Source organism: Astyanax mexicanus, chromosome 3, assembly GCF_023375975.1.
Source record: "Astyanax mexicanus isolate ESR-SI-001 chromosome 3, AstMex3_surface, whole genome shotgun sequence".
NCBI lineage: Eukaryota > Metazoa > Chordata > Actinopteri > Characiformes > Acestrorhamphidae > Astyanax > Astyanax mexicanus.
Window position 1 is genome coordinate 3,359,653 of NC_064410.1, and position 21,974 is coordinate 3,381,626.

General features: G+C 35.7%; 1 protein-coding gene across 1 annotated transcript; it reads left to right on the top strand.

Annotated features, from left to right (window-relative positions):
• The first annotated feature begins 460 nt into the window (after positions 1–460).
• On the top strand, positions 461–20,443 carry recql4 (RecQ helicase-like 4). The gene is made up of 24 exons (XM_049475700.1): positions 461–787; positions 1,997–2,030; positions 2,139–2,233; positions 2,339–2,479; positions 3,451–4,556; positions 5,268–5,367; positions 5,507–5,657; positions 6,358–6,483; positions 6,655–6,810; positions 6,915–7,007; positions 8,158–8,294; positions 8,373–8,456; positions 9,690–9,878; positions 10,965–11,147; positions 11,521–11,719; positions 12,726–13,003; positions 14,147–14,284; positions 14,842–15,250; positions 16,551–16,680; positions 17,511–17,677; positions 18,359–18,548; positions 19,634–19,802; positions 19,981–20,089; positions 20,200–20,443. Exons 1-24 carry the CDS (start codon positions 704–706, stop codon positions 20,319–20,321), a joined length of 4,590 nt encoding a protein of 1,529 aa, XP_049331657.1. The 5' UTR covers positions 461–703; the 3' UTR covers positions 20,322–20,443.
• Positions 20,444–21,974: the final 1,531 nt, after the last annotated feature.

Here is a 21,974-nt window from a genome sequence, read left to right on the forward strand (position 1 = left end):
ACAGGAGTGAGTGCCATTAACAGGAGTGATTTGTTTTGTCATAAATATCAATTATTTGAACATGCAGTCAACCATTTCTTTAAAATAAAGACTTTCTTGAGAGAAATCAGCTTCAGTTTAGTAATCTTGTAAAAAGGTTGACCAGCACATGTTTTAAATCGTTAAATACATGCATTTTTAGATTAAGATTTTTAGAAAAAAATAAATAAATAAATTTGGAAGACTTACAACAAGCAAATGGCACCCATTTGGTAGAATGTCCCATAAATACAAACAATACAACACTATACAAAGTCGAGGCCATGCATTATTACTGTTATTATTATCGATTAAATAAAGAAATAAAGAAAAACATTGAAAGTGAAAATGTGTCTAAACTGTTTTTTTTTTTTTTTTTTTTTTAACGTGGGACTCTTATTTTGACAGGGGCCGGTTCGACGTCTTCCTGTGTTTTCCGACCGGCTTGAGGTTTGGCGCGCTGAGTTGAAAGGAGCTCGAGCTGAGAGCTGAAGCTGAATCTGTAGGATAGTTAGTTAGTAAAAGGCTGGTTATTTGGTTTATTTGAGTTATTCTGGTGAAGTTATTAAGTTATTTCTCTTGTATAAACTCTCACCCATGCGCAGCCTGTTATTGTATGTTATAATATTCACTGTAGCCTAATAAAACCTGTAGATAAATTAGGAAGGTTCTCTCAGGGCTCAGAATGGACCGATATAACGATTTAAAAATCCTCCTGAAGAAATGGGAACAGTCCTTTATGCAGATAAACAACAGGAAACCCAACAAGGTAACATTAGCTACATGTTTACTCCTGTATATCTTCTTATACTGAGTGATTTAAACATTATTGTTCAGATGTGAGTTTCTGTTGCTCTCGGTGAAGCTGTGTGTTTACCTGCAGGCTGGTTCCTGTTGTAGTTGTGGTAATTTTAAGCTAAATAATGATTTATTAATATATATAGATAGATAGATAGATAGATAATTAGGTTAGCTAACTTTAGCTAATGTTGTCATGCTTGTGTGTATTTATTTTTCTATTCTTTAATAAATCTCAGCTCGCCCGTGCAAATGTACACCATTTGAGATAATACCCTATTTGTTTTAAAAGACAGTGATTAAATCCGAATAAACTTGATATTCTAAAGTAAGCTGGATAAAAAAGGGTAACCTCCTAGAAATATGGAGGAATAATAACTTTAATAATATCTACCATGGGAAAAAAAAAAAATATATATATATATATATATATAATATTTATTTATTTATATATTTATATATATATTTTTTTCCATGGTAGATATTATTAAAGTCTATGTGATGCTGCGATAGATAGATAGATAGATAGATAGATAGATAGATAGATAGATAGATAGATAGATAGATAGATAAGGTTAACCTCCTAAGAATATGAGAAAAAAAAATTAAATATATGATTTAATTGTCTATTTTATTGTTCTAAGGACAACATAAAATCCTAACAGTACAAACACAAATTAACAGTAAAAACTGTACATGTTTACAAAAAAACACCTGATTATAATCTTTGTTCTTTTTATTACATGTATATGTATATTTGTGCGTTTGCGTGTGTGAGTATATAAATATAGTAAATATATGTATTAAACATTGTTGATTATGTCAACTATCTGCTGTATGTTAATATTTTTAGCAGTCAGTTGAATAATATAAGCAGTTCTTGTTCTACATTTTGTGAGATTTTAAAAGTATGATAATCTTAGTTTTACGGTAACACATTGGGTGGTATTTCCAAAAATAATCCTGTTGTTGTTTTTATTATATATTTGTAATATTATACATAGACATTTGAAGGAATGTAAACCTTAAACAGTTTTTTTTATACAATAATATGTCTTTTTTTTTTTTTTATAAACTAAATAAAGAAAGCTACAAGTGAGATGTTTTTCTCAATTAATTATCACATTTTTTATGGATTAAACTGTTGATTTCTCAAATAATTTAATGATTGCTTTTTTAGGATGATATTGATGCAGCTCCAGAAGAGACCAGGCGTAAGTTAATAATCAATTTTTAATACACTGCACGTGTTTTTGTCTCTTAAATAAAAAGTTCTGTTTGTATATATTCATTATGTCCTGAATATATTTGCTCTCTTGCAGAACTTTATAAAGAGTATCGCACTCTTAAAGAGGCGAAAGTTAGTGGAGAGAGTGATGTTCAGGTGAAATCACAGGAATCCCAGTCTGCAGGAATGGTATGTACCCTGATTTATGCAGTGTTTCTGTGTTTATCTGTGTTGATCTGTAATTGTGTTTCCGTATGTTTAAATAAATTATGATTGTGTTCTTGTGATTAAAAGGACTGCTGGGGGTCTCACCTTAACCGAAAGAGCATGCCAGTGGCTGCACCCAAACTGACATTAAAAGACAAAGAGACGTTGCATGCATCTGCTCAGTACTTCGGCATGAAGCTGAAGTCTAATCTCGGAGCTCTGTCAAAGGTAAGTGTCGGCCTGTCACGATAACTATAGATGCTCGTAAATAATACACATAACATGTGAACCTACCACAAGAATATGCATTATCTATGTATGCATGTACTTATGTTATAAATTGATTGATTAAGTTGAATAATGTATTTATCACAGCTGGCCTAGGCAAGTGAGAATTAAATTGTATTAAATTGCAGAACTGTTTATTGCTAAAATGAACCACTGTCTGACACCAATTTTAACATGTATCGTATTTTGCACTATAAGGTGCACTGGATTATGAGGCACATTTTATGCGACACTAGGAAGAAACAAGGGTATCACCATGTTTTCCTTGTAATTCAGAAGGCGACGAGACCTGTGAAGCTGAGCTACCTTAAGTAAACATAACTGTAATTCTTAAAAAAAAAAAAAAAGCATTTTCTTTTAAAGTCAAAGTAGTGCTGGATGTTAATCTAGAAAACTGTTTATTTGGGTGAGAAAAGCGCTTCCCGTTTATTTAGAGTAAGCTTAGATTTCCAGTTTTTCACTAAGGCTGGGTACAGCAGCATTAGTAGCTTATTTTAACAAGGTAAACGCACAGGCCACAGGCCGATATACTCAACTATGAATGGCGCGGTTAGCGGCTAATGCTAATACTGCTGCACCCAGCCTTAGCGCTTCAGAGGCTTTATTGAAAGTCACCTTTATAAAGCTGTAATTCAGTGGAGTGGCTTTATTGCTACTTGAAACCTGACTGGTAGAATTTATACATAAGGAGCACTGATGATTTTTGTGAAAATTAAAGAATTTTAAGATTTACTGATTTTTCTTGTTTTTGAACTGTGTTTAATTACAGTATTGGTAAACTAAATATTGTGATACAGCATGATTCATGATACTGTTATTTTCTTACACTCTTATTAAATTGACTGTCTAGCAGTGTAGCTGTCTTATCTGTCTGTCTACCCATCTGTCTTCCTGCTTATCTTAAAATTTAGGAACGATCATTCTCCCTCAAAAAAGCAGCCACCCCTCGCCGAACACCAGCAAAGTCCTGGAAGGACAGTGCAGCTTTTGGTGCAGTATCAGTGGAAGCGATGGCGGTGGAGACCCATTCACCAAGACCAGCCAACACTTGCCCAGACCCTTCGGCCGTACCAGTGCAGGCAGCTAGCAGCAAACTGGAGAACGAACCACTGAACCCATTTCCCACCTTCACCCCCTCCAAGTCCTCCAAGCTGAGCACTGAAACTCCAGGCAAATCTACAGAAAGGGCTCAGTTCCTCAAACAGTCCATGACCAGGAGGCTGTCTTCTGTGGACAGGGGCTGGCTGGACCGTTGCCAGGTCTTCACTGAAGAGGGGGGTTTAGAGAAACCAGTCGCAGGCAATTCCGACCCACCACCAGAAGATAAGACTGTGAAAAGTATTACTAAAGCAGATTTTGTAGCAGCCAATAAACCTGCTGTGAGGACACCCATGAAAAGCAGCGTTTCTATTGGGTCTCCAGCCATGGAACCTCCAGATGATCTACCTCAGCTCTGTGTGAACAAAATTCCTGGAGAGGGCGCTAAAGAACTGCATGATGATTACAGTTTTAAAGGATCTGAAGAAGATAAAAAAGGAAAAAACCTAGAAAGTATCGAAACCAAGAAAGAAGGTCAGCTTATGGCTGAGGAAACCAGCCCCAAAGTGTCCAAAGCTAAAAAGCAAACCAAAAAACTACAAAAAAGATCCAAAAAAGAACAAAGCGCAGAAAACACAGGCCACACTGAAGATGCTGATTACGAGCAACAAAGCGTTAGAAAAAAGGGAAAGAAAAGGCAGAGAGAATCCGACGAAGCACCAGGAGATCACGCAGAAGGAAACGGGGCTGTCCAAAAGAAGCGCAGGACTAAGAAAGACGAATCAACCTCAGATAATCCTCCTACAAAAAAAAGAAGGGAAAGGAAAGGAAAGGGAGCCGAGGAGGACGAGAGCGACCCAGAGGACTCGAAGAAAACTGCAGCTCAGAAACCGAAGAGACCTCAGGAGAACCTTCTGGGAGAGGTGGATGAAGAGGATGTGAGAGCTGCTTCTTCGAGGGTGAAAAATGTAGTCAGAAGGTGAGTATTTTATTTTTTTACAGTGTGTTTTGTACATTAAACAGTAAATATTTTAGACAGTAGTGTTTAGTCCAGAACAAAGGAGCCTCTTCCTGTATTTACTTTCCTTGCTCCCACCCAAACCAGTAAGTCTGACCAATAAGCAGAGCACAAATGATCACATTGCGTTTTTTTTTTTTTTTTTGGGTGAAACCAAACCAATAAGGAAAACGCTCTACATTAACGAAGATGTTCACTAATTCAGACCAGAAAAACAACCATATATTATACTATATGTGTGAGGCTTTGAGCGGCTGCTACCATGAACATAGTTGCCACTAGGCTCGGGAGATTGCTGGTTCGAATCCCGGTCATGCAGCTTGCCATCAGCTGCCGGAGCCCCTAAAAGAGCAGAGTTGGCAATCTTTTCCCTCATCACTCTTAAGGTGATGTCGATCAGCACAAGTCTGCATCTGTGAGCTGGTGTGAGCTGGTGTATCGGAACCGAGTCGCTGCGCTTTCCTCCAAGCGTACTGTGGTCCTGCTCAGCAGCAGTTCACATGTGTGTTAGTCTTCACACATGGGTCATGGGGCATTACTAGTGATAGGGGGAGGCCTAATGTGTTGGTTGGGTAATTGGTCTTAGAAATTGAGGAGAAATGGGATTTAAAAAAAAATATATATATATATACATAATAATTTGTGTTTTCTTTCTTCTCATAATTTTTCAAGACCAACCAAAAACACAGATGGAAACTTTGTGAAGATCAATCTAAAGAAAAAGTCTCATGTTAAAGGATTTGCTCTGAGAGGTGCTGCTCTTCGCAAGCAGGTGAGTACAAGGGCTGGGCAAGTATTGGGTGTCAGTGTACATTGCGATAATAAATGTTTCAATAAAGGTAATAGGTACAGACATTGGTTTTAGTCATATTTTTGTTTATGACTGTGCGTTTCTCTGACTGTGATTTCAGATGTACATGCAGAAGTTCCAGCTGAAGGGCGAGAGGTTTGGAGGTGGTGCTGGTCGGGGTCGGGGGAGATTTGGGGGCTTTAATCGTCAGGGTGACAGCTGCTATAAGTGTGGTGGCACGGGACACTGGGCTCGAGACTGCAGAGGAAGAGGTAAGAAAATGAACGGCAAAAGAGCTAGCGCTTAGCGTGGATGGCGGCTAATGCTAATACTGCTAAAGAATGGAGCTGGAGGACTAAACTGAAACTCCTGTATAACTCTGTACTTCAGCGGATCGGCTTTACTGCTCCTTAATACCTGACTGATAAATGTTTTTCCTACTGAATGTTTAATTCTGTCATATTAAATTTTATGTATGTATGTGTAAAAAAGCCACAAACCAAACTGAACTGCTTGTTGAATTTTTGCACCAGGAGTGAAAAGCATAAAGTTATCCAAAAGCAGTGTGTAAGACTGGTGGAGGAGAACATGATGCCAAGATGCATGAACAAAACTGTGATTAAAAAACAGGATTATTCCACCAAATATTAATTTCTGAACTCTTAAACTTTATGAATATGAACTTGTTTTTTTTTTGTATTATTTGAGGTCTGAAAGCTCTGCATCTTTTTTTTTTTGTTATTTCAGCCATTTCTCATTTTCTGCAAATAAATGCTCTAAATGACAATATTTTTATTTGGAATTTGGGAGAAATGTTGTTCGTAGTTTATAGAATAAAACAACAATGTTCATTTTATTCAAACATAAACCTATAAATAGCAAAATCAGAGAAACTGATTCAGAAACTGAAGTGGTCTGTTAATTCTCGTCTGTTAAATTGTGTAAACTTTTTTTTTTTTGCCACTCTTTAAGCCCCAGGTCCTGCTCTGGACACCACAGGCAAGCAGGACACGCCTCCAGAGGAGGAGGAGCCGTTTGAGCTGCCCACGCTAGAGGAAGTTGCGAGAGCAACAGGAACTCTACGCTCTGAGCCTATTCGTGAGTACTGATTGGACTGTAATTAATACTGTAGTGATTGCAGTTGTGTGTTACACAGAAGTATGCTTCAGTATATGTAAAGATAAGAAATATTCAGATAGCTTAATATGAAGCTCTTGTGTGGTTCTGCAAGCTGTACTTTATTATAACATCATTGTTTTTTATCTTAAGCCATTGCCCCAAGTGTGTCAGAAAATGCAGCAGAAGAAAAAGAAGACAAGGGTGAGGAGATCCTGCTTAATGTTATTAGACCAGACTACGAACGCCCCGCCCCTCCTCCACCAATGGAGCCTCTGTATGAACCAACAGAGGATGGCAAAACACAGGGTACACTCTTAAAGCTCTTTAAAAAAATAATTAATAAGTAAATAAAACAAAGTCTTAGAGTTCTTCTAATCGTGATCTTTTTTTTTTTTTTTGGTCTTCTCCAGATGTTCCTCCAGAGGTGTACCAAGCTCTCCGGGACTTTGGCTACAAGTCTTTCAGGCCTGGCCAAGAAATGGCCATAATGAGAATTCTTTCAGGTATGAGTGAGATGCAGAATTTTTACAGGGTCTATATCATGTCAAAAAGTCATATTTTAGCTTGATTTAGGGTGTCGCTAAGTTTTTGCTATCGTAACAATGCAAAAATAAATGAATAAATAAAAATAACAGTGCCTTGCGTGGCTTGTGCATCACTTCCCATTTCCTTTGAGAGCTAAGTGCGCCCTGACCTTGTGGATTGGAAATTCTAATTTTAAATATTTTTATAAAAAGTTTTCTTAGTCGCACCCTTGAGAAATTTGGTCGCATTCTAGAGCTCTGTTTAGTATCATAATATTTGTTGCAGAAAACCAATACTGCAATATATATATATATATTTTGTACATTAATTTGTGGCAGAAAATATGCACTTAATTTATTGTGGGTGTTTCTCTCTTTTTTTTTTTTTTTTTTAAATAGTGCACACCAAAGCTGAACATTTTTATGTTTTACTACAGATTTTGAACACAAGAAAAATACGGAATGAAAAATCAGAAAAATAGTGAATGAAATAAAATAGGGGTGTGCCATATCATATCATACACGATAATATCGCCAAAAAAAATTTATATCGTGAACGATATTGTACCCTGAAATATCGTGCCATATCGCCCACCCCTAATAATCACATCAGGGTTCTACTTTTTTGCTGTTTTAAGCAAAAGAAAAATTCACACTGTTCTCATTTCCTTTTATATATCTACTAGAGACAGATTATATCTGTCCAGTATCATTTTTTAAATTTATTTTAATCCTGGATATATGGAGATATTTGGCGTGCATTATTATTATTAGTATCATGACATTCTAGATCATCGACTTCTGTTACAAATCTGCTAAAATTCTTGTATTTTTTTTATATCTCAGCTACAATATAATGAAATGTAAGTTTTGATTCGTTACAGTAGTGTATTTTTTATTTTATTGTCATATTGGCAAGAGTATCGTTATCGCGATAATACCATGAAATATCATGATATTATTTTAGGGCCATATCACCCACCCCTACTGTCAGCAGAATTGCAATATAATAACTACATTGGTAACATACAGTATTAAAGTTACTGATTTCGTGCCTGGTAGTAGACAAACGTCAAGGTGCTCTCTGGATTCATGTTATCTAAATTTATTGTTTATGTGTATTGTTCAGGTTTGTCTACTCTTGTGGTGCTCTCCACTGGCATGGGTAAATCTCTGTGCTATCAGCTCCCAGCCTATCTCTACGCCCAGAGATCCAACTGCATAACCCTGGTTGTGTCGCCTTTGGTGTCACTAATGGATGATCAGGTAATGATGAACTGTGTACAGTATCAGGCTAATTATTAATAAATAATTCTATACTGATGTTCAGCTGTCTTTCCTCAGCTCTCTGGACTTCCAGCTAACCTGAAGGCAGCTTGCATTCACTCCAACATGTCCCGGAAACAGAGAGAGACGGCTATAGAGAAGGTCAGGTTTATTAATGTACAGATACTATGGCAGGTCATAGTAGTGCTGTACGATATTGTTCTGGCTCTGCCATTTATTCTGTTAGCTGAGTGCCCCCTACTGGCAGAACAGTGGAAAGCCCAGTATTTTGTTAGCTGAGTGCCCCCTACTGGCAGAACAGAAAAAAGCCCAGAAGGCAAGGAACAGGAAGTAGTCATAGCAGAGCACATTCAGCAGATTCAGGTTATGGAGTCCAATGTGCTCTGCTATGACTACTTCCTGTTCCTTGCCTTCTGGGCTTTTTTCTGTTCTGCCAGTAGGGGGCACTGAGCTAACAAAATACTGGGCTTTCCACTGTTCTGCCAGTAGGGGGCACTCAGCTAACAGAATAAATGGCAGAGCCAGAACAGATATGACGATAAATATCGTGGGGACCCTATCGTTTCTACAGTAATTTCATCAATTATTCATGCAAATATGTATTGGCGTGGTCACTCAGCATAAACTCGGTTTATATAAGTGATAATAAAGTAATCTTCGCAAAAAAAAGCTTCATAATGTGGTTTTGCGACACGACGCTGCTTTACGTTATTTGACGGACAATTTAAAAAAATGTAATTGCGTTTATTTTGATAACTCAATTTAAATACCTGTATAATTTTGAAAAAAAAAAAGAAATAGCTACTCCATCTACCTCATCTGTTTGTATTTGATACATATATACATATATATTGTTGCACTAAAAGGTAGTAATTCTCATTTGTAAAAGTTTGGTTTAATGTCACTTTGAAATAAAGTTGAAAAAAAAGTAAGCAAGGATATTATTTTGTCATATTTTTTGAAGAATAACTGAAAACATACTTAAATGGGGTTTATCATGATATATATCGTTATCGCGATATAAAAAATCCATACCGTGATATATGATTTTTCCCATATCGCCTAGCACTAGGTCTTGCTGGCTGGATGGTATGACCAAAAACGTATATAACGGTATATCACGCTATTTTTTATTATTATCATTGTTGTTTATTTATATAATTTTGCATGACTGGGCTTTTATATAGGTCTGTAACTTACTGTGCTGTTAGGAGTGCATATAATATAAAACACTAAGGCTTTAAATTAAGGCTCTTATTCATATTAGGTTTATTTTGTCCCTCAAAATATATACACAATATCTGAAGAAATCAGACTTCATTAGCAGAAAATCTGTGTGATTTATATTATTTGTGTTTATTTCTGTATGAGCAGGTGAAAGCAGGTCAGGTGCACGTCCTGCTGCTGTCTCCAGAGGCTCTGGTTGGTGGAGGGCACTCGGGCTCAGGCTGCCTCCCCCCTGCTGATCAGCTCCCCCCCGTGGCCTTCGCCTGTATTGATGAAGCTCATTGTGTGTCTGAGTGGTCCCACAACTTCCGGCCCTGTTATCTCAGACTGTGCAAGGTGATAATCTCTCAACATGTTGATTTAGATATGTATTGTACCATAATTAGACATGCCAATATATATATATATATATATATATATACTATTATCCTTCACTTTCCTTATGGTTTTATAAACTGTTTTAGAATTGAATACAGCCCTGAGTTTAGTCATGGTTCAGTGTAACACTGTTGTCATTTGGGGAATTACTGGGGAAAAAAATACATGAACATGTGTATATATACATATATATATATATATATATATATATATATATATATATATATATATATATATTTATATATTTTGCTCATAGATGTAAAAGACATTTTGAGAAAAGCATACAACCAAGCAGATTATCTCAAAGAACTCTCAAAATTATTTTAGCTGTAGTCCATTTGATTAATAATTCATAATTTAAAGCAATTCCTTATTTAAAAAAATAGTTCATTTCAAAATGTAAAAAAAAATAAATAAAATAAAACAAATTGTACAGAACTAAAGTGCAGACTATCAGGTTTAATTAAGGTGAACAAAAATCTCAAATGACATGTTTAGAAACCGTTTTTTATTATTATTATTTATTTACATATTTTACAATTTTATCCCATTTTCCCCTCAATTTAGAAGGTCAATTAGCCAACCGACTCATTAGGATTCCACCTATCACTAGTGACGCCCCAACACCAGGAGGGTGAAGACTAGCACACGCCTCCTCCGATACACGTGAAGTCAGACTCCGCCTCTTTTTGAACATTACTGAATAGCATTACAGCACACTTACTCGTAAAAAAACGTGCAGTGACTGATACATCAGCTCACAGATGCAGCCTTGTGCTGATCCACATCACCTTAAGAAAGCAAGGCCAATTGTGCTCTCTCAGGGCTCCGGCAGCTGATGGCAAGCTGCATAAACGGGATTTGAACCAGTGATGGGGGGAGCTAAGAAAGTTAAGAAATCCTGTCCCTGCCCAAATATTTATGGGCCTAACTGTATACATATGAAAATAAATTACATAATTAAAACAACATAACTAATGGACAGATCTGTAGTTGTACATTTTAAAATAAGGCAGTAGAATTATAATATGTAAGTGTTTTTAGGTACTAAGGGATCGACTGGGAGTACGCTGTTTGCTGGGTCTGACAGCCACTGCCACTCTGTCCACTGCTCTTGACATTGCTCATCACCTGGATATTAACGACCAAGAAGGCATCGCTGTTCGATCAGCCGCTGTTCCTCACAACCTCCAGCTCTCCGTATCGATGGACCGAGATAAAGACCAGGTACATCAGGATTAAAGTACTATAATTAGTTTTATTTTTTTTTCTGTTATTGTGGTTGTGTTTAATAAAAAATAATCCTAAGTGCATTAGTTTCTAAATCAGTTGATCCTAAATGTAAAGCTGCCCTCATCCTAAGAAAGCACCAAACAGCAAAAAAATAATTTATTTAAAGCCATATTGAAGTGCTTAGTAAAACAGCACTACTGAGGTAAATATATGGCTCAAATTGCATCCTTAATGTAAATGTTTTACTATGAATGTAACTACTGAAGTAAATTTATGACTAATACTGCACTACTGCACTACTATAAATGCATAACTCTTAATCATTATAAAGTGAAACATCACCTCTGGTGTCTTTTCTCTTTTCCAGGCGCTGGTTTCTTTACTAAAAGGCGAGCGCTTTGGGTCGCTGGACTCTATTATAGTTTACTGCACCAGACGAGAAGAGACGAACCGCATCGCTGCACTGCTGCGCACCTGCCTGCAGGGGGTGGTGCTGAAGGAGTCCTCACTGCCAGTGAAGGAGAAGGAGGACGACAATCCTGTGGGCAAGAAGAAGAAAGCTTTGGGTAAAAAATAATAATAATAATAATAATAATAATAAAGCCACAATTTAGTGTAATGTACACAAAAATATTAGGGGTGGGGATCTCTAGGCAAGTTACGATTCGATTTGATCATGATTCAGACTCTGTAATGTGATTATAAAACAATTATTGATGCATCTTCAGGTATCTTTTTCTTCTATGCAGTATTTATTCATCCTTGTTGCATTACTACTAGATACTTGACACAATTTGACAAAAATTGACACTATTTCTGTATAAAATAGATTTTTTGTCATTTGTGCATTGATTCAGAATCATCCATGTCTAAATTGAGATGCATCTAAAAATCGACCTAAAAAATGGGACGAGGAAGGAAAGAATTTAAGTGCAGGCTTTTTTTTGTAGGGAGCTGGTAAAGTAAAGTTAGTGAAGACCTATAGCGACCACTTCAGTTTCTCAATCAGTTTCTCTGATTTTGCTATTTATAGGTTTATGTTTGAGTAAAATGAACATTATTATTTTATTCTATAAACTACAGACAACATTTCTCCCAAATTCCAAACAAACATATTGTCATTTAGAGCATTTATTTGCAGAAAGTGAGAAATGGCTGAAATAACAAAAAAGATGCAGAGCTTTCAGACCTCAAATAATGCAAAGAAAACACAGTTTATATCCATAAAGTTTTAAGAGTTCAGAAAAATCAATAAATCAATATTTGAAGGAATATCCCTGGTTTTTAATCACAGTTTTCATGCATCTTGGCATCATGTTCTCCTCCACCAGTCTTACACACTGCTTTTGGATAACTTTATGCTCTTTACACTCCTGATGCAAAGATTAAAGCAGTTCAGCTTGGTTTGATGGCTTGTGATCATCAATCTTTGCTTAAATTAAAAGATTGACCACCTTATTTTTACATTAGCCACTTTTAGTCAAATACTCACTGCAATACTGAACGACATGCTGAATTCTTCATTATTGCATTAAATAATAATATTAATTTATTCCCCTGCTGGAAACTCAGCCAGGAAGAAGATCCGAAAGCCTCTGAAGTGGATCGCTGAGCAGTATCACGCAGGCATGTCTGCGTCAGAGCGCCGGCGAGTGCAGAATAACTTCATGTGTGGGGAGCTGAGGGTGGTGGTGGCCACTGTGGCCTTTGGAATGGGGCTGGATAAATCGGACGTGCGAGGAATCGTTCACTACAACATGCCGAAAAGCTTCGAGAGCTACGTGCAGGAGATCGGTCGAGCCGGCCGCGACGGAGAACCTGCTCACTGCCACCTGTTCCTCGACCCAGAGGTGAGATTTACTCACACAACAGCAGCACTAGGTTTTTTTATACTAAAGAATTTTATAGTCGTTTGAGCTGGACAGTAATAACTTAATAAAGTGTGTGTTGTGTTTCATTATAAGAAATGCATCACAATATGATGAAATACTGTGACCTTTACTGTAATCTTACTGTTGAGTAAACAAAATTATAATTGACACTTTGAACTAGCTAGGCTTAAGTGAACTAATAATTAAGCATTAATAAGCCAGTATATTACAGTAGATCTTCAGGTCCCGGAGGTGGAAATATAAAATTGTATTAATTCACACAGTTTTTTGTAGCCTTTTATATAGTGATATAAAATTTTCTCCAGCACTACTATATCTATCACTTTGTTAGCAAGTTTTATCAGAGTTTCTCTCCTTGTTTTCCTTATTTCTCTATTTCGCTATTGGTACAGTTCTGGTTTCCTTGTGTCAAATTAAAAGCCCTGTAAAAAAAAAAAAAAAAAAAAAGGTTTTGTAGTGTTAATATAATTATTTTTATGATCTTTATGATCTTCATCCAGTGGAATAAATTACAAAATATTTATATAGTAATTTATTTTACTATATATATATATATATATATATATATATATATATATATATATATATATATATATATATATATATATAGTAAAGTAAATAAAACTGTAATTTAAGCGCTGGATGTTAATCTACACAGATTTCTCTCCTCAAAACTGTAAAATACTATAAAATAAAATATATATCTCCATGTATTGTCACAGTTCTGGTTTCCTTGTCTCAAATTAAAAGCCCTGTTAAAAAAAAAAAAAAGGTTTTGTAGTTTTAATATAATTAATTTTATGATCTTTATGATCTTCATCCAGTGGAATAAATTACAAAATATTTATATAGTAATTTATTTTACTATATATATATATATATATAGTACAGTAAATAAAACTGTAATTTAAGCACTGGATGTTAATCTACACAGATTTCTCTCCTCAAAACTATAAAATACTATATAATATATATCTCCATATATTATTGTATGATAAATCGATCATGTAATTATCGTGACTGGCCTAGTCATCAAACATCATTTAAATGTTACCAGCTATTTGTTGTAAGCTTTAGTAACAGGTTTGGTAATGTGTACAGGGTGGAGATCTTCACGAGCTGCGCAGACACATCTATGCGGACACATTGGACTTCTACACTGTGAAGAGGCTGGTGCAGAAGGTTTTCCCGGCCTGCAAGTGCAGACAGATCCATCAGAAGCACCAGGACTTAGCACAGGTAACTCAACAGATCAACTAATAATTCTAATTCTAATACTTCTGTATATCAGTTTTTAAAAACCTCTGGAATAAAATCAAGATCACAAGCCATCAACCCAAACTGAACTGCTTGAATTTTTTTGCACCAGAAGTGTGAAGAGCATAAAGTTATCCAAAAGCAGTGTGTAAGACTGGTGGAGGGAGGAGAACATGATGCCAGGATGCATTAAAAAAAACTATGATTAAAAACCAACCTGGGTTATTCCACCAAATATTGATTTCTGAACTCTTAAAACTTGATATGAATATGAACTTTTTTTTTCTTTGCATTATTTGAGGTCTGAAAGCTATGCGACTTTTTTTGTTTTTGGTATTTCAGCCGTTTCTCATTTTCTGTAAATAAATGCTCTAAATGAGAATATTTTTATTTGGAATTTGGGAGAAATGTTGTCTGTAGTTTATAGAATAAAACAACAATGTTCATTTTAATCAAACATAAACCTATAAATAGCAAAATCAGAGAAACTGATTCAGAAACTGAAGTGTTTTTTTTTTTTTCTCTCTCTCTCTCTTCAGGCTGAGGAGGTGGATGATGCTGAGCTGATGGAGCTGATGGAGATGTGTGAGGAGTCTGGAGAGATCCAGCAGGAGATGCAGCATCCAGAACAGTCTGAATCAAACATCACGCCTCAGGAGTCTGAGAGCAAACAGGAAGAGGAGATCTCACCGGCACTGCAGCGTATGGAGGAGGAAAGGGAAGGATCTGATGCTCATCACGAGGGGGAAGAGAAACCACAGGAAAATCCGGACAATGCAGAAACTCTAAGAGAGGATCTAGATGGAAAGAATGATGAAAGTGATTGGGAAGAGATGGAAGAAGAGACTGAGCGGTTTAGAGTGAGATCGGTCCAGAGAGTGTGTCACACTCACGAGAGAGCCGTTCCAATGCAGGAGACTGTAGAGGCACTGGATATAACAGAGGAGGGTGAGAGGAGAAATTTAATTTTTATATTTTTTATTTTTCATACCCTTTTTAATGTGAACAACTTTTAGGTAGAATCATATTTAGAGACGGGATGTTCATCGGCAGTGTATCGGTGTCGGACGATTTTCAGCCAAAATGCAGCCGGTGAAACTGCTCGCTAACAGGATGCTGCAGTTTCTCATCCAACCACTAGCTGGAGCTGCAGCAGCAGCACAATGAACATAATTATTTTTTTTTATGCATACGATATTATATATGATATGGCACAACGCTAATTGAGATATTTAAAGAAAATACAAGAATTATATCAGAATTTGTAACAGAAGTCAGTGTTCCAGAGTGTCAGGATAATAATAATAATGCACTCCAAATAACTTCATATATTCAGGATTAAAGTAAAATAAATGATACTGGACACACATAATCTCTATAAGTCTCTAGTAGATACTGTATATAATAGGAAATAATGAGATAAGTGTGAATTTTCCTTTTGCTAAAAACATCTAAAAAGTAGTATCCTGATATGATAATTAGGGGAGGTTAATATAACAAGATATTTCAATAAAAAAAATATATTTTTTTTTAAATAAAAGAAAATCTTAATTTGAATTATAATTAATCACACAATTTTACAAAATGTTACTTTAAGTAATATTTTTATGTATATTTAAATTATCATTGTTAAAAGCTTAAGAAAATCTGGTTTGTCACGATATTTACACAAACATGCACTGTTTGATGTTTAAATATTTGCATTGGTGATTTTTAGTAAAAAAAAAAAAAAGGTCTTAAATATGTTGTTTTCATTAATAATAATAATTATCCATTAATCCATTAATAATCTTAAAGAAGGACAGGGTAGTACAATATAAGACTTTTGCAAACACATGTTGAAATAATTTTAAATATCGCTTATTATTGTTATCAAATGTACAAAAATATGATATATATATATATATATATATATATATATATATATATATATATATATATATATATATATATATAATTTATTTTTATTATTTTTTGTTTATTTTGTTTTTTTATTTATTTATTTCCCTGATGTTGGCAGGTCTGTAATTATTTTGGTATAAGCTGTCATATTGGTTAATTTACTATATTTTAAGATAAATTGAAAGTTTTTTAAATGTAATTTACAAAAATAGTTAGTAAAAATAGTCAGATATATAAGTGACACTCAAAGTGGTCTGTTTAGGTGTTCAGTGGTTAAATCCGGTGGTTAAGTGGTTAAATGGTTTTCTGGGACTGCATGTTAATGTATGTGTTTGTTTCTGCTCAGGTCTGGAGACTCTGCTGTGTTATTTGGAGCTCCACCCTCAGAGGTGGGTGGAGTTGCTGCACCCGACTCTCTCCGTGTGCCGGTTGGTGTGTTATGGAGGTCCCCAGCAGCTCCGCAAGCTGACCAAAATGTATGTAAAACAACATCTAACAGCTGTGTGTGTGAATAGTGCATTTCAGTTCAGGATGTAAAACTCATATATTATAGAGATGTATTACACACAGAGTGATCTATTTTTGTGTTTATTTCTTCTTCTTTATTGTTGTTGATGATTATGAAGCTTACAGCCAATAAAAAAACCCAAAAAATCAGTGTCTCAGAAAATTAGAATATTATATATTAGAGACCAATTGGTCTTTTTGGCAGTGTGGGCAGTGTGCCAAGTCCTGCTGGAAAATGAAATCTCCAGCATCTCCATAAAAGGTGTCCAGATCATCACTGATTGGTGGAAACTTCACACTAGACCTCGAGCAGTTTGGACTGGGTGTCTCTCCACTCTTCCTCCAGATCTCTGGAGGATCTCTGATCTTTATTTACTTTAAATGAAATGTAAAATTTGCTGATGATCAGTGATGGTTTGGAGAGACATGTGCAACATCTGTGGGTGTTGATCCACTGTGTTTTATTATCAAGTCCTTAAAAAAAAAAAATCTTACAGCACTTCATGCTTCCCTCTGCTGATAACAACTTTTATGGAGATGTGGATTTCATTTTCCAGCAGGATTTGGCACACTGCCAAAAAGTACCAATTGGTCTTATATAATTATTCTGATTTTCTGAAACACTGATTTTTGGGTTTTCATTGGCTGTAAGTCATAATCATCAACATGAGTTTCACATTTTGAACTGAATTACTGATATTAAGTAACTTTTCAATAATATTCTAATTTGTTGAGATGCGCTAGTGAAATATAATAATATAATAGTGTCTCCCTCTGGTTCTGGTTCTGGTTCTGTTAGATGTCCTCCGGTAGCAGTGGTTTTAGCACGGAAGCGTCTGGCGGGAGAAAAGGTGGAGTCGTGTGACTCTGTGGAGTTTGATGTGGTGGAGCTCGCTGATACTATGGGATGGCAGCTTCCTCTAGTGAAGAGGGGCCTGAGACAGCTGCAGTGGGGCACTGAGAGAGGTAGGGCATTTAAAAGGGTAGTTCTGTTTAAGTTTAGACGATATATTGTTTAGGAGATAACTGCAGTAAAGAATGATTATATTGTATTTTAAAGATCATTATTTGCCACTGATAAAAGTCTAATAATGCATAATATAATAATGCAATTAATAAATAAAATAAAACTACTGTTTAAAGGGCCCCCTTTTGATGCGACCACTTCAGTTTCTGAATCAGTTTCTCTGATTTTGCTATTTATAGGTTTATGTTTGAGTAAAATGAACATTGTTGTTTTATTCTATAAACTACAGACAACATTTCTCCCAAATTCCAAATAAAAATAGTTGTTTAAAGCATTTATTTACAAAAAAATGAGAAATGGCTAAAATAACAAAAAAGATGCAGAGCTCTCAGAACTCAAATAATGCAAAAAAAAATCATATTCATGAAGTTTTAAGAGTTCAGAAATCAATATTTGGTGAAATAACCCTAATGGTTTTTAATCACAGTTTTTTTTTTTCATGCATCTTGGCATCATGTTCTCCTCCACCAGTCTTACACACTGCTTTCGGATAACTTTATGCTGCTTTACTTCTGGTTTGATGGCTTGTGATCATCAATCTTCCTCTTGATTATTTTCTAAAGGTTTTCAATTTGGTAAAATCAAAGAAACTCATTTAATTTTTATGCTCTTGTTATCAGGTTCGTATGGAGGTACGGGACGCAGTGGGATTCTTGTGGAGTTCTCTGCTCTCTCCTTCTACTTCCGTTCTTATGGAGATCTGACGGCTGATGAACTGGATCAGGTGTGTGAGTTTCTGCACGGTCGGGTGCAGGCTCAGGAGAGGACTCAGCTTTACCAGCTTAAAGCCTGTTTTAAGGCCTTCCGCAGGTCAGAGCACCATTCGCTGAGTCATCCTTTCAATTGTTGGTTTGTTCAGTGATGCTTTGTTTAGGCCTTATTAGAGCTGAACGATAGTTTACATTATTTTACAATTTTACATTGCAAATGTTCTTTTTTTATATATATATATATATGCAGGGCATTAAATGGTATTTTAAAAGCATTTTTCTGGAATTAAAAGCGTGAGTTCAGCTGTATCTGGAATAGGGGTGGGCAATATTATGTTGTATACAATATATCGTGACACAGAAATATCATGATGTGAAAAATCCATATCGTGATAATAGGGCTGTTCTGTCTTAAAAGTAGTCTATTATTTACTGTGAAGCTTTAGGTGTATTTATTGTATAATTGTTTTAGTTTGCAGTTTATATGCATGCACTAAATATTCTGCAATATTATTTACTGCATTATATTATTTTATGCTATATTATTTATTTTGCCACATAATGATTATACTGTTATACTTATACAATATTCCTGAAATTAATTAATTATTTTTCTGTTTTCCTTTATCGCCAAGTATATCGTTATCGCAAAAATACCCTGAAATATCGTGATATTATTTTCGAGCCATATCGCCCACCCCTAATCTGGAAATATCTGCGCTCCAAAACTGTGCTGGACTAATGTGCACAGCTTTCAACACGTGCTCACGTTTACAAGCTGTGCCCAACCATGTGGATGGAGGCCATGCGGATACCTCGTGTTTACTCCTGATGCTCACAAATAGTTAATCTCCTGAGCTCCACAACACTTTCATTCACTCATATAGAGAAAACAGGAGGAAGAACAGAATCAGAGTGTCTCTCACTCACTCCCTCTGTTTTTCTCTCACTCTCTCTCTCTCTGTCACTAACTCGCTCTGTCTCTCCCTCTTTCTGTCACTAGCGCTGTCCATCGCTAACTCACTCTCTCTTTCTCTCTCTCTCTCTCTCTCGCTAACTCTCTCTGTCTCTTTTTTTTTGTGTTTTGTTTTGTAATCTGGTTTGGTCTGTAATCAGTCACACCACTGCAGTTTCCTGTAAACACATCTCGTCGCCCTCTCTCTCTCCGTATTTGTGAATCCTCAGTGTAGCGTATCGGAACTGCAGCTTCTGCATGGATGAGCTGGATGAAGAGCGCAGTCTGAAGCTGAAGGAGCTGCTGTCTGATTATTTTGATAAGAGGAGAGACCTGGACATGAGCAAGAAATTCACAGAGGAGCAGGACGACGAGGACGAGACTCTAAACAAGTGCAGGGTAATATTTATGTACAGTTCAGCCTTTAGCGGCTGTAGAACCTCATGTTGTTCATCATGATAAGGTTCCTCTGAGTCAGATATTATTATTTTTAGATGCTTTAAGTCTTTAAAAGGGTTTTTAATGGCATTGTTTAAAAGTATCTTGTCTCGTTTTCTTGTTGTTTTCTTTCTCTAAGCTGAAGGATTGGGAGCAGCAGATCCGGGCGGATGTCCGAGGTTTCCTGGCCAGTCAGAGTGAGGAGAAGTTCTCTGGTCGTGCCGTGGCGAGAATATTCCATGGGATTGGTGCGTCTGCTGATCTTAATCTCGGTTATTTTGTCTCTGGTGTTCTGGATCATGATCTTTTTTCAACTGCTTTATTCTTCTTCTTTTTTTTTTTTTTTGCCTGTTTTTAGGAAGTCCGTGTTATCCAGCTCAGATCTACGGTCGGGATCGGCGATTCTGGCGGAAGTATATTCAATTTGATTTCAATGAAATTATTCGCATTGCCACTCAGGAAATTATTAGAACAAGGTAAAGGAACAGTGGGTTAGTTCCTAAATATAACTTTTTTTGTTTTATATGTAGCATTTTTAAGTGTAATTTGTACGTGTCTGTCTAATGTATCTGTTTAATTTTACAATAAAGATTATTTTTGTAGTTGCTGTGTGTATTGTGAATTTTTCTTAATTCTATCATAGACAGATGCTACTGGAAAAAATGTTTAAATTGTTCCCTAAAGAATCAGATTTGTCAAAAAAACTGTATGCATTCTTTATCTTTATCATATCTTTCACAAAAATGTGTTTTTGTGAAACAAAAATATATATTTTTAGTGCTATTGCCCAAAAATTCTTTGTAGCACCTAGGGTTATATATTAATTCCTATTCAGAACTGCACCATTTAAAAACATTTTTTTGTTTGTATGCTAAGTGGGCTAAGTGTTGTACCCTGAAGAGGGGTATCCAGTTAGTGGTGTAAAAACACGTACGTGAGTTTGATTCTGTGTGTGCTACTAGCGGTCAACTATTGCATGTGTTTTGTTTTTTAATGTATTATGTGTAAACACAAAAAAACCGAAAAGCTTTTTCTATGTTGTTCACATTGTTTATTCTCACCAAAACCAATGAAACCCCAATGAAAATGACCCTAATCGTGCTGTATGTCAGTAAAAAAAAACAAAACAAAAAAAAAACTAAAACACATAAAATTCCTACCAAATTTAAACATCTATTGTATGTATTTATAAAGAGTAATTCATAGCAACAGGGATGGCAGGTTTGGTGTTTTTTATTGTTTTTTATTTCATCTTCCTGAGGTTTATCAGGTCTTATACCTTAAAAAAAACTCCTTTATCACCAAGTCAATAATTGCTGTTGCATAATGATGTAATTCCCTATTAACTGTTTGTGTTTCCAGTCGTTTGTGTAGTTTTTATTCAGCCTAATAGCTAGTTGTGTTTGGCTGTATGTTTGGAATATATATTATAAGCCTCATTAATTTGGGTGGGTTTGTGCTTAATGACGTACAGCAGCACACCAAATATGAAACCGTACAATCAGCAGAATACAACAGTCTATCTGATCTATATTCTGCTGAAGTGTATGTTCACATGGTGTGTGTGTGTGAGTTCTCTAACTCTGTGTGTATTGCATCTTCTCCAATCCAGAGCATTTTCAGAGTTTATACACTAGAGAGCAGCATTTTCATGTAGTTCCTGGCTTCAAATACCCTCTTAGTTCTTTATGACATTTGTGTAGAGCCTACATTTCCCATAACTCTTGTGTTATTTCAAGTTGAAAATGTGTAACTCATATATTATATAGATGTATTACACACAGAGTGATCTATTTTAAGCCTTTATTTCTCTTATTGTTGATGATTATGGCTTACAGCCAATTAAAACCCACAAAAAAAAATCAGTGTCTCAGAAAATTAGAATATTATATATTAGAGACAAGTTGGTACTTTTGTCAGTGTGGGCAGTGTGCCAAGTCCTGCTGGAAAATGAAATCCACATTTCCATAAAAGTTAGTCAGCAGAGGGATACATGAAGTGCTGTAAGATTTTCTTTGATGGACTTGATAATAAAACACAGTGGATCAACCCCAGCAGATGTTGGACATGTCTCTCCAAACAAACCATCACTGATTATCAGTAAATTTTACATATAATTTAAAGGAAATCAAG

Coding starts and splice junctions, on each gene's coding strand:
- recql4 (XM_049475700.1), top strand. CDS start 704: ATGGACCGATATAACGATTTAAAAATCCTCCTGAAGAAATGGGAACAG. Junction 2,031..2,138: donor AGCTCCAGAAGAGACCAGGC/GTAAGTTAATAA, acceptor GCTCTCTTGCAG/AACTTTATAAAGAGTATCGC. Junction 2,480..3,450: donor ATCTCGGAGCTCTGTCAAAG/GTAAGTGTCGGC, acceptor CTTAAAATTTAG/GAACGATCATTCTCCCTCAA.